Raw genomic sequence first — 14,092 nt, forward strand, 5'->3', positions numbered from 1 at the left:
TTTCACCCCAGTCTCCACTACATCGTATTAGTAGTTCAGTAGTTGTTTGTTGTTTACTGGATGTGGCAATATCTATGTTTTGTATTTGATTTACATTTATTTCTCTGAATTACATTTGTATTTGTAAAACAATGTTTGTTTTGCCAAAAAAGTCTAATCTTAAAACAGTGATTTAATAAATTTTTTAAAATAATGTTTGATCTGACTCATTTAAAATATATATATATTGAGAGAATTTAATTTTTTTTAGATTGTCAATTGTAAAGCATTTTATATTACTTGCAATGAATACATATTTCAGATTGAAGAAAATTAAATTTAGATCAAGTCTCTTAAAAACCTTTTTTTTTTAATTTAAGCCAATTTAAAATATTGATTTACACCAAATTCAGAAAAGAGTTTGCATGAAATGCAGAAAATTAGTTTGAACTGAATGGTTTCTGAACATTAGGTCAATGTAAAATCTTTATTGTGAATGGTTACTTCAATTTTATTAAGTTAATCCAATGTTTCACTTTTTACAGTGTACTCTAACGTTCAAATGAAACGTTAGAGTTAAATTTCTGGTAATTCTCAGTTTGAATTTATGTAGATGAATAAAGTCAATCTGGGCTGCGTTTCCCAAAAGCATTGTAAGCCTAAATTGATCATGACCATTGCCACAAAATGGAGCTATACGATCATCTTAAACTTACGATGCTTTTGGGAAACGTAGCCGTGATTAGTAATATGTGAAGTTGCAATGCTGTTTGTGGAGTTGTTTAATCCTCCTCTGTTGAGATCTGGAGAGATTTGAAGTCTTCTTTTATCTTCAGTTGATTTCATCTAAGGCTGTGGCTGAAGTCAGTTGTAGCACTTGTGTTTCTGTTTGTCTCTTTTTTCTGTTCTGTTCTCTTCTTTCCTTCAGTGATTCTGCTTGTTAACAGGCTTGTTACTGCTCTAACACTGGATAGTTTGGACAAAAAGAGTAGAGTTATTTCTAAATTAAATGAACAATTAGTGGTACAGTCTTTGTTAGCTGTGTCTTGAATGAATGGTTCATGCAGTTTTAAACAGCGGAGTATGAACAGAGCCCATAGTTTTTTATTAAATAAATAAATAAACACACGTATGTAGCTAACATAGCCTATATGGATGTGTGCATTTTCACCTCCTCGGTGATGACATTCACTGTCTATAATTCACCTTGACAACGATCCCTTACGGCATCAATGCACTTTAGCTATGTTCGTTATGTGTCAGGGGAATGTTCTTAAAACACTAATCAGAGTTATATACCTTGTGTTCTCTTCTTTTTAAAGAACGTCAAAAGATGTGCTTGAACCGTTCTCCTGATCCTTTCGAACAAGCATGAAAAATGACGAAAGCTTGCTTGAATCAGAGCTGTGGAGTGACTGTGCGCAGCTCGTTACAATACTGAGTTCTGATTGGGCAGTCGCTGTTATTTAGGCTATAGTTTGTTAATTATCATAGAGAGAATTTTAAAATTTCGTTTACATGATAAGATTTACATAACACTGTTAATCTGAAGGGGATGGCAAGAGGGGATGGTGGCTTTACAGAATGGGATGTTTTTTGTCATTTTTTTCAACAAGGGGGATGCTATCCCCGCATCCCCTTCCAAATCGAGCCCTGCTTATTAGACCAGTTACTGGAGTCTTAATAGGTTTGTGATTGTTAATAAGAATTAATCCTAATCACAGTAAGATAAAAAAAAAAAATTTGGATTCTGTTATGGATTTTATCAAACTTTTAATCATTAAGTAAATCTAAGAAATAAAAAGCAGACACCTTATTGGGTTTGTTTTCCAACATATTTCAAAAACATGAACTTTCAGGTTGCCTAAACCAGGGGTTTTCTATTCTGAGGGCTGCACTCCCCGCTAGAAATTTTATATTCCCAGAACATTCTCAGAATGTCCCCTAATTGACTAACAAAAGTGGCTGTTCAAACAAAAACAAATTTTTCTTAAGTATCTTACCAAAAAAAAAAAGCACTTTATAGTAACTCGTGAATTATTATTATGAAACCTTTTCTTTAAAATGCAAATCTCTTGCAGTAAATCATTAGCTGACAACAGCACAAGCATGAGCTAATGTAACGATTGTATCACTGCATCAGCAACTACACAGTTTCTGCAACCTTTAAATAAAGCAACATGCAGCCAGAACTTCAGTGTTTCTGGACTGAAGCACAGGCTCTACTCTTCAGCACAATGGTAACCTCACAAATCTCAGATAACAGAAACAGAACATTAAACACTTACAGATCTCTCTAGATCTCTGCATCTTCACTTATTACAAACCACTCTGACTTTATTATTTTTTTCATTCAAAACTTCTTAATGAGGTGTCAATGTTTTATTGAAAATAATAAAGTTTGAAGTCACCAGTATGGAGGTAGCTCTTGCTTTAGTTGGGCTCCTGACCCATGACATTTTAGTTTTTCTCCAATTGTTATAACTGTGTGTTTCTAAAGCACATTTATTAGAAAAAAAAATTGTGTGGATAAAATATTTGCTTAAATGAATTGTCTATTGTTGATTTCATCATACGGTGGCTTTTTTCTCTCAATATTGTATTCCTTTCATGTTACTGTAGCCCTAGAACGCTGCATAAAATCTTGTCCCGCTTTAAAATTTTGAAAAGTTTTTAAGTCATTATGCAAGACTGACAGGCACACACTCTATTCAACACACAGACATCAAGATTCAGCATATGAACCTCAACAATGGTGACAAAATTTTCAGATAAACAGATTAACTCTGAGCATCACAAAACAAGCTGCTAACGTCACAAAAAAGAGTTTTGTTTATAGTCGCCATTGTTGAGGTTCATACACTGATTCATGATGTCTGTGTGAGTCTAAAAAACACTGCTCAAAACTGAACTTAAGAATCTGAACATATGACTGTCACAAAAGAAACAATCAGAAGAAGAATGAGGCACCATTATAAACAAATTCAGATGATCAGAATTTATCTTGCTGTAACAAGCATGTTTTGTAAACACAGAGCAATCAGAGAAAACTTCTAACATTAAAATGTCAAGAATCAAGAGCCCATCTAAAGCAAACTTTATTATTTTATATAAAACATCAACATCTATCCTGTCACCTGTTAACATTTCCCAGAACGTTCGGAGATGATCACGATGTGGAGTTCTTTTAAAGCTGCAGTAGGTAACTTTTGTAAAAATTTATTTTTTACATATTTGTTAAACCTGTCATTATGTCCTGACAGTAGAATATGAGACAGATAATCTGTGAAAAAAATCAAGCTCCTCTGGCTCCTCCCAGTAGTCCTATTGCCATTTGCAGAAATACACCGCTCCCGGTAAGAAACAACCAATCAGAGCCAGGAGGAGTGTCTTAGCAGTGTAAATCAAGCTCGCGTGCGCGCTGATCACACCCCTCTCATGCACAGTGCGTACAGGCGTTCAAATTCAAGATTACCAGTGTGCCGCAGCTTTGCTTATGGCGGACAAACAATCCAAACTGCCAATTCCTCGAGTGACACCTGCTCATAAAATAAAGACGGGTAAACGGAAAAAGACAGATGACGATGATAAAAAAGCCAAAAAGAAAGAATTAGATAGAGCCCGAAATAAAACGAGGGTAAATATCGGAGCGGCTTTTCCGAGGTGGAGGGAGTTACGTGTCCTGAAAGGATTAAAAACCGATGCAGAGTTAGCCACATTTCTGCTTGACAAGTAAGTATCCCTGCTTGATTTGTTTCATTTTTTAAGAACTACACAACTAAGATCATTTCAAAACAGGCCTGCCCATCCCCTGCCTGATGCTCCCCGCCCGTTGACTCCTCGAAGTCGCTGTGGGTGTGAATTCCTCGTCGGAGCCCATTGACTCAGTGTCAAAACTCTAGCCGCATAACATAGAGATAAAATGTCACGCACTGTACAAACTAGCAACTATTGAAACCTACTAATTCACTGGCTTGTCATGTTGCTGAAATAATGTACTAGAAAACCTTATTTAGCATTACATATCGATAGAATAATTACTTGCATACTGTAACGTTAGTTACCGTTATATTATCTTACTAGCTATTTATTACTTATAGAAATAGTGCAACGTCATATAGTTACATTACGTGTATTGCAAAATACGAAATGTTTTGAGGACCAAGTTTGTAGTCAAAGTATGGGCAGGCCATAGTCAATGTAAATCACATTGTTGATGTTTCGTCCGTACCAGTGAATGTGCCATAACTGTTTATCCGCCATCATCGGTGGCCCTGCTTGCTTACTAGCCTGCGCGTTCACTGCAGGCTCCGTTGTGATGGGGGAGGAGCTGTGGAGGGAGGGCTGTAGCGCAGCATAGAGCAAGGGGGAGTGACCTGTGAGTTGTGCTTGTTCAAATTTTCAGGCTAAGTCAACGTTTTCTAAAAACTCCCTACTGCAGCTTTAAGGGTTGGGGGACGTTATTTGGTGGACCTTCAGGGAACATTCAGGACGTTCTGGGAATGTTTAGGGGACTATTACTATTCTGTTAACTTCCCAAATGTCCTCTTTGTAACGTTCTCGCACGACCATAAAAAACCCCAAAAAGAACGTCCCCCTAATGTCATTTCGGGAAAGTTATTAAATGACCAACAGAGGACCATGTAGGAACGTTCTGTTAATGTCCCAATTATCCTCTTTGTAACGTTCTTATGTGACCATAAAATAACCAAAATGGAACGTTCCCCTAAAGTCATATAAGGAACCTTGAACTGCAGCACTTTCATTACCAAAAGAGAACGTTTTAGGAACATCCCTAATGTTCTGTAAAGGTTCGGAATTTTCGTCACCTTTAGAGAACTTTTAGGGAACGCTGCACAGGGTGAGAAGAATGTTGGCTTCTATGTGGGACTGCATATTTTGTATGTTTTCTTTATTAAACGCTTGATTCAGATCAGGCATTAAAGGGTTAGTTCACCCAAAAATGAAAATTCTGTCATCATTTACTCACCCCATAAGGCATGTTCATCAATTTACATTGCCATCGATCACAACACATTACTGCCATCAGGTGGTGAAATGCAAACGTTGGCACTTGGCAGACTTAATAACATGCATTCCCACAGCTTGTGGTTGACATTCATATTTTTTTCAGTTTTATTTCATCTCATTTTTGAAAGATTTGATATGTTAAAATTATGTAATACAATCAAATCAAAGTTAGTCGTTTGTTTACATATATTTTGAATCTTAAATAGGCTAAATATAGTCTTTTAAGATGAAACAATGCAACCAACCCAAAAACATTTGAGACGTCTAACCTTTGTTAATATCTAGTTACATGGCCGCCAATCACAGTTCATACTGTACATAAATACTTACAGAACAATTTCTTATTGTGTCGAGCAGCACAAGAGAATGTCAAAACACTGGCACATTGTTTTCTGCTGATTTACTTCGTTCTCATGGATTCACTTAAGTGTTTTTCTGTGCCTGCACAATGTCTCCTATTTTCCCACCAGTATTATGATATGTCCCACCTCCTGAGGTTGGATTGGCTTTTGGCAGACGATGGCGCTCAGCGATTGGGCAATTGAGGCGTCACTCATACAATGGCCCGCCTCTGCGTGCGCAGTGTCCCACTGCTGATGGCGCTGTAAACACAGTGACGCGGCCGTTGCGTGGCCCATGCAAATCACAGATTAACGTTGTATATGTGGACGAGTGCTAGAGACGCTATTCACGTCCACAGCTTCATATGCAATCACATAAACAAAAGACACGCGAGGACTGCTCGTCGGAGGTGCAATGGCAAGGAAAAGTGCAATTCCTCCTTCATACTATGGTAAGAGAGCAGCAGTTTGTGCATCGCTTTAAATCAAGTTTTTGCAGTGAGACCAGTGACAAAGAGAACTGACCTAGCGGTGCTGGTGTCAACCCGACTCTTTATTTTAAGTGTTTGGTTATTTTCTCTCGCAGCTCATATTTTAAGAACCTCTATCCAAGGTCCACTGATATGTTTTCATCCTGATCTAGTTACTTTGTTGTTGCAAAACTGGATGATGTGCAGACAAAACACAGGTTCGGAATTCGGAAAGGATTTAATTGTTACGTCATAGAAGTTAACTGGAAAGCGTCCAATAAGAGCAAGAATTTGAATAATAGAAAACATATATGATGATTGCTGAGATTTTGTGTGTGTGTTTTTGTGCTGTGCAAGTCCCCATATTACGTACGGTAGCCTACTCTCATATCTTAGTACACAACCAGTCGATGTGGAGTAAAATAACGTTATATATGGGTCAAAACACAAACAAGCTGAGACTGTATTGCAAATAATGGGAGTTGAACACATAAATAAATGATTGGCACTTTTAAGAAATATGATCAAATTATCCTACGCTCATATGAAATGAAGATAAAGGTGACTATTTTAGCATCCACACCAACAGACCATAACGTTCTGTTTATTATAAGCGCATATGTCATCTGCCGCTTTAAAGTAGGTTGGATTCTAATTAGCTGTCAATGTTTTTATCTTAAAAAATCGTTCTGAAAGTGATTCCAACGATATTGTTCCGTGTCGTTATTGTTATAGGTGTGTTTGAACTTCCCTGTTCTCATAGAATTAGAACGATCATTAAAACTTTATTGTCCTTGGTGTGAACAACGCTTTATACATCTGTTTTATCCTACATGGAGTGGGTCGCCCCCTAATGACCGCCGCCATGTTGCCATCACATGACCAGTTGTTCTACTGCTTTAAATACTCGAGCTCTTTAAAGTCGGCTGGATTCTGATTGTCTTCATAAGCTAAAAAAACGTTCTGAAAGTGATTCTAATGATATTTTTCCTCAGGGTCATTAACGTTTTATGATCGTGCTGGAGTTGCTGTTTGTAGTTTGCACATAATGTTGCTAATATTTTTTTTAGTCTGAATCCAAGAGTGTGTTATACACACATATATGAATGTGTTTATTATGAGACTTTATTAACTATATTATGAGATTAATAAAACTTCTGAAGTGGCAGCAGTTGGTAAACAAATGTTATGCTCCATGATTGGTGTCATTTATGCAGTCCAAAACCACTGATATAAAAGCCAGCTAAATGTAAACCAGAACTCTTTGAGAATGTAGTCGGTCTGGAGTCTGATTTACTTCACATTCCTCCATTGTCATCAGAGACCTTTCACATTGTTCTAAAAACAATCGTTCAAAATCCCCCATGAGCTTGAGCAGAGCACTTATAGGCCCCCCTAGCCATTTAACACTACTGCACTAAATATTTTTCAGAGGCAATCTGTCTAATTATAACGCATAATCATGCCAAAGGGATGCATCTGGTACGCCTACACACCCACAGCCATTCAGCATAACCATCCAAATAGAGTTGTAATTATTATCATGTGATATACTGCATCTGAAACTCTATTTTTAAAGCCTAGAAGGCTCACCATGGCAGTGCTGTTGAAGTGTCAAAGAACGAAGTTTTCTTTGTCACGTAAATTGTGCAGGGAGCAGCTGTTTCTTTGACTCGCTTGGGCAGGGTCAAGCTCTTTGGCCTTTGCCTCATGTATTGTTAAGTTCCCACGAGTCACCTATCAATCACAACTATTGTCAGATAGAATTGGGAAATGGTCTGAGAGAAATCCAAATCAAGGAAAAAAGCCATCAGATATGATGTAGAGGCATATGGTTATTTCGAGGTAGCTTGTGTTTTTTGTTCTGTTTTTTTTTCCAAAATTGAAAGCAATTCTGGTATGAATGTTTTTGTTTTTTTGTTCTTGTGTGGTTGTTATCACGGCAGTGGGAATACTGTACTGAGATGATTTACAAAGGCAGTTCATTTGAAGCTGAACTGTGTGGTTTAAAATGTCTATGGCAGTGGAGCATTTGAATGGGGCGGAGCTTTGGCTGACCTTTGGTTGGGTCAGCTGTTCTGTTCTGTTCTGTTCTGTTTCCTTTAACTCTAAATACACAACTCAGTGCAAATGTACTTCCTGTGAAAACAGACATTTCTTATATTGTACAATGAATTAAAAAGATTAGGATCTATCTACAACAATGTGACAATATTATCTTAAAGGTGCCCTAGAATCAAAAATTGAATTTACCTTGGCATATTTGAATAACAAGAGTTCAGTACATGGAAAAGACATACATTGAGTTTCAAACTCCATTGCTTCCTCCTTCTTATGTAAATCTCATTTGTTTAAAAGACCTCAGAAAAACAGGCGAATCTCAAAATAACACAGACTGTTACGTAACAGTTGGGATCATTAATATGTACGCCCCCAATATTTGCATATGCCAGCTTATGTTCAAGGCATTAGACAAGGGCAGACAGTATTAACGTCTGGATCTGTGCACAGCTGAATCATCAGACTAGGTAAGCAAGCAAGGACAACAGCGAAAAATGGCAGATGGAGCAATAATAACTGACATGATCCATGATAACATGATATTTTTAGTGATATTTGTGAATTGTCTTTCTAAATGTTTCGTTAGCATGTTGCTAATGTACTGTTAAATGTGGTTAAAGTTACCATCATTTCTTACTGTATTCACGGAGACAAGAGCCGTCGCTATTTTCATTTTTAAACACTTGCAGTCTGTATAATGCATAAACACAACTTCATTCTTTATAAATCTCTCCAACAGTGTAGCATTAGCCCGTTAGCCACGGAGCACTATCAAACCAAATACTATACTCACATGATCCGACGCATGCATGCAGTATGAATGACGAACATCTTGTAAAGATCCATTTGAGGGTTATATTAGCTGTGTGAACTTTGTAAATGCACTGTATTATAGTCGAGAGCTCGGGGGCAGGGAGCGTGTGATTTAAAGGGGCCGCAGCCTGAATCGGTGCATATTTAATGATGCCCCAAAATAGGCAGTTAAAAAAATGAATTTAAAAAAATCTATCAGGTATTTTGAGCTGAAACTTCACAGACACATTCAGGGGACACCTTAGACTTATATTACATCTTGTAAAAACTGGCACCTTTAAAGGAATAGTTCCCATATGACTTTTTCGTCTCTGAAATACAGTTGTTTAGAAAAAATGTAGTATATGAAGCAGTACCCATTGACAAAACATTCACCATAAAGGTATCATAATAGTTGTCCATCCATATAACTTATGCATAATTTTCCAAGTCTTCTGAAGTCATACAATAGGTTTGTGTGAGGAACAGGCTGGTCATAATTCTCCTTCGCCATAACAGGATATAGTACTGTTGTTCAGATGCCCTTTTGCGGGAAAACCCTTTAATATTTTGCTGTCATCAGATAATTCTGGTTAAGAAAGATTGAGCCAATTTGTCTTTCAGGCTCTGAGCAAGAAGTAGAGAAGCCTCCCCTGGATGTGGAAGGATCTTATTAACAGTTCCTCAACAATTCCTCATCTTCCCTTAAGGACTGAAACCAAATTATATTCCTGCTTCAGAGGTTGCTACAAGAAGTACATTAAAGATGTCTGGAATTATGTAGCTAATAGAGAGGACAGTCGGTGCATTCATGTGGGACCAGATAGTCTCTTGTTATCTCTTAATAGTTTAACACAGAAGATTCTCTTTCATATCCACTGCCTGTGGTACAAAGCAGCTCTCAGTGGCGCATGCCATAGTCCACCATAGTTCAGAATGAGCTCTCTACTGTGTGCCTGGGACATTAACAATGACAGATTCTACTGAAGCGCCACGCTAAGGGATGAATGGCTCATAATGGGTGTCATCTCCCTTTGCAGTGCCTTTATAAATGACTAGGAAGTTGTATAGGTTCTGCTAATGGAGCCTGCATGAAAGACTTGGACCTATATGAAAGACTAGTTACAAAAAGCATATTTTGTGGGTCTTGATCCAAACTGATTTTGAATGCAACTTTCAAAAAAAAAAAACACACATTTTGTGTTAATAGGTATAACGTTTTGTCAATGCTTTGGCGGAAATCATTCATTAATGTCAGTCCGGTCTTTTTCTCAATGCAAGGCTTCAAAACACTAGAAATAATAAAGTGCAAAAAGTATAAAGACCACATTTATGATATATTTATGGTGATTTTGTGCCCTTTAATCCCCATTTATTGTTATTGCATGTAAAGAATGACCACCCAGATTGCAACTTTGTGTCGGCCACATGTGGCGGGAATGATGGCACTTGGGCGGACCGCTCCTGTTTGCCAGATCTGGGCCACAAGCAGTCCACAGCAATGCCACATGTCAGCCAAGAGCAAAGAAATAAACCAGAACTGGACCTTATCTGAACCTCATAAATATTTATATATTATTATATTTATATTTATATACTCATATCAAGCAGAATCACTAAAGGAAGAAAGAAAAAAAGAGATGAGCAGAAACATAAGTACAACTCACTTCAGCCACATCCTTAGTGGAAATCAACTGAAGATAAAAGATATTAAACCTCTGAATATCTGATCAAACAACTCCACAAACAGCATTACCAGCTTCACTTATTACTAACCAGACTGACTTTATTTCTGTCATTCATCTACAGAAGTTGTTATTGAGAATTAACAGAAGTTTAACACGCATGTTTGTTTCATTTGAGGTTAACATGATGGTGATTGGTGTTTCCATTAGTTGGGCTCTTAACTTTTTTTTTTATTATTAGATATATTTGTTTTTTCTGGCTGTTGTGTTAGTGTTACTGTCAAACACATTAGCAGTAGCAAAGAACACTTGTGTGATCAAGTGATGATAGTTAGAAGTTGATGATTTTATTATCATCATGAAATCGTCTGCGTCACCAACGTCGCTTGAACATAATAATTGAATATAAAAATTGTTACCGCAACATGAGATCAGAATGTATTGCAGAAATCAGTTAGATTGAAGATGAAAAAAAAAGAACACAAAAAGGCAAATACAGTGACAAACACAGATATCAATAATCAGCATATGAATCTCAACAACGGTGACAATAAACAAAAACATTCAGACAATCAGATCAGCTGCATAATTTATCCATGCTCTGATGCATTCTGGGAGTTTTCTACTATGGTACCCAGCATGCATGGCGGCTACATGACCCTTTTGATTGTCACCATAGTTGAGATTCATGTGCTGATTCTTGATGTCTTTGTGTGTCATCTCATATTACTTTTTTTTTCAATTTCTGCAGTACAGCTGAATCTCATGTCACAGAAACACAGGGTTTGTAATGTCAATGTAGTAATGGCGCAAAACAATTTTTACATTTAAACAACATCAGTGATTCAAGCCACATCACAATGATTATAAAATCATCAATAGCTAACGGCCAACACCAAATCTCATTGTTACTGCAAATGTGTTTGAAAAACACACGATCATCACAACAGCCAAAGAAGCCAACTATATATATATACATGTGAAAAAGTTAAGAGGCCAACTAATGGAAACATCAATCACCATCATGGTAACCTTAAATGAAACAAACATGAGAGTTAAAGGTGCTACAGAGGATCTTTTCGTCGACTGAGAAACCAAAGACTGTTACTGAGTTTTTGAAATGAGCGCATGCGTAAGAACAACCCCCCTCCTTCACAGCTCATTTCAAAGGAACGTCTCCCAAAACTCGTGCACGAATATTGGAACACGAGTGTTTACCACCGGCATTCGCTGTGTCGTGTTAGTGGATTCATTATGTCGGACTCACCGCAGGTAACTCATAATCTGCAGTTGTTACTCCTGTCTCCTGACAAAAACATTGCATGCGGCGCCTGTGGAGTGTGGAAAGTTACTGGAGCGTGCAGCCGCACTCGTCACTCACAAGGAACGTAATGGCAGTGATTGACAAGCCAGAGGGCCAATCGTTTACACGATGATCGCGTAAACGATTGGCTGATGTTTTTAAGGCCCTACCTCGTGCACAGATGATGTATATTAATATTATTCCTTTCAGTGCACCTAATAAATAGTCTTTTATCAGTTAGTAAAGACAGTTTCAAGTAATATTGCAAAAATGTATAAAACAAAACATCCTCTGTAGCACCTTTAAACTAGTGATCGACCGATATTGATTTTTTATAACCGATACCGATACCGATTATTTGCATGTTTATGTACCCGATAACCGATATGCAGAACCGGTATTTATTTACTGTTATACTTCTGTTTTTGACAATTATTACAACACAAATGAGCTGAACAAACCATTTTATTTAGAACAATCACTCCCTCCTTGCATACAAAAAAAAAAAATTGCATGCAGTGGCCATGCTTGAGGCTTCCTGATCAACAACCCATTCAGGTGCTGAGCAATATGAACGAACTTTTTTTTCCGAGACTATATAAAGTTAAACAGCACTTGCAAGTTGGCATTTTATGATCTAAATTTAATCTAACGTTAAATCATGAAATGCCAACTGACAAAGTGCTGTTTGACTATAACTTAATCAACCGCGATCACGCATGGATATAAAAAATAATTAATTTCCATAAAGCGGTAGGCTATATTTATGTGTATTAGCGAAATAATTGTTATGTAGTAAATGATAATATAATCTAGGGTGTTTAAACAAGATAATCTTGTCAAAAGTTTCATTCAGTGGCCGTGCTTAAGCCTCCTGATCATCCGTCAGTTGCTAAGCAATATGAACGAACTTTTTCTTCTAGACTAATGGTGAGCAAATACAACAGATAGAGAATTAAATTCAGCGCTTTTATTTTCAACATGCACTCATTCATGTCTGTTTTATTTAAATCATGTAAAGTTACGTCTTTATTGGGGCAGCACATGACGAATTACACTACGTGACTCAATGAGTTCGTCTCAATTGTTTAGAAACAAGCTGCATAAATTAACTATATCAGGAATTTATGTCTCAGTTCTCATTTGTGCATGTCTGTTATGTTAAATAAAGTTGATTAATTAAAGCAAACCAAGTAGAACATATACTTTACCTGTGCACTGAGTTGTTGTTGACTGATCTCCTCAGACGCCCGGGCTGCAATGGCGGAAATCTCAAAACGGCTGCAAGATGGCGCCGTAAATCGGCGAATCCGATATTACAAAACCGATACCCGATTATGGAAAAATGCTTAAATATCGGGAAAAATATCGGTAAACCGATACATCGGTCGATCACTACTTTAAACATCTGGTAATTCTCAATAAGAACTGTTGTAGATGAATGACGGAAATAAAGTCAGTCTGGTTAGTAATAATTGAAGCTGGTAATGCTGTTTGTGGAGTTGTTTGATCAGATCTTCAGAGGTTTAATGTATTTTATCTTCAGTTGATTTCCTCTAAGGCTGTGGCTGAAGTCAGTTGTAGTTCTTGTGTTTCTGCTTGTCTCTTTTTTCTGTTTCCTTCTTTCCTTCAGTGATTCTGCTTGTTAGCAGGCTTGTTAATGCTGAAATGACCCTATAAATGATATATAAATATTTTGTGGATCAGATAAGGTCCAGTTCTGGTTTAATTATCTCTTGGCTGACATGTGGCATTTCTGTGGCCTGCTTGTGGCCCAGATATGGCAAACAGGAACGGCCCGCCCAAGTGCCATCATTCCCGCCACATGTGGACCAGATCAACATTCCACATGTGCCAGATGTGGGCCGACACAAAGTTGCTATCTGGGATTGTAGATTTGTCCTATTGCTTGTGATTTTGTTTCTTTGTTCTTATTTTATCACTGACTGTTTACTTGTTTTCAGTAAGCTTGAAGCTTGAAGCTTAAGCTAGTATTAGGTTTTTTATGATACTGAAATTGGTGAGGAAATTTATGAAATTTCAATAGTATCAATCATTTTGATTTCATAACCTTATTTAAAGCAAAAATAACTACATCACAATATACATACATATATATATATATGTATATATATATATATATATATATATATATATATATATATATATATATATATATATATATATATATATATATATATATATATATATATATATATATACATATAGCTAATTAAAATGACTCGTATAGTGATATAAGAGTTCATATCGCCTCATGAGCTCATAGAAGGTCATATCACCCACCATTAGCACGATGCCTTTGGTTGTAAAGATCCGAATCACATTTCAGACAGTATCCAGGAGTCATATTCACACTCACACTGTCAATGTCTGTGCTGTCCGTCTGGTGCTCAAGGCTAAAGATGGTGT

The 14,092-nt window shown here is 37.0% G+C and overlaps 1 protein-coding gene across 3 annotated transcripts in view; it reads left to right on the forward strand.

The window, feature by feature from the left end:
* The first annotated feature begins 5,538 nt into the window (after positions 1 to 5,538).
* slc44a5b (solute carrier family 44 member 5b) overlaps positions 5,539 to 14,092 on the forward strand; it is a 40,808-nt gene continuing 32,254 nt past the window's right edge. The window contains exon 1 of one of the 3 annotated variants that reach the window (XM_048208761.1): positions 5,539 to 5,803. In XM_048208761.1, coding sequence (XP_048064718.1) covers positions 5,673 to 5,803 — 131 coding nt within the window. In that variant the 5' untranslated portion in view covers positions 5,539 to 5,672. The remainder of the gene's footprint in view (positions 5,804 to 14,092) is intronic. The other 2 variants (XM_048208762.1, XM_048208760.1) reach the window with 2 other exon arrangements.

Source organism: Megalobrama amblycephala, linkage group LG12 (assembly GCF_018812025.1).
Source record: "Megalobrama amblycephala isolate DHTTF-2021 linkage group LG12, ASM1881202v1, whole genome shotgun sequence".
Taxonomy (NCBI): domain Eukaryota; kingdom Metazoa; phylum Chordata; class Actinopteri; order Cypriniformes; family Xenocyprididae; genus Megalobrama; species Megalobrama amblycephala.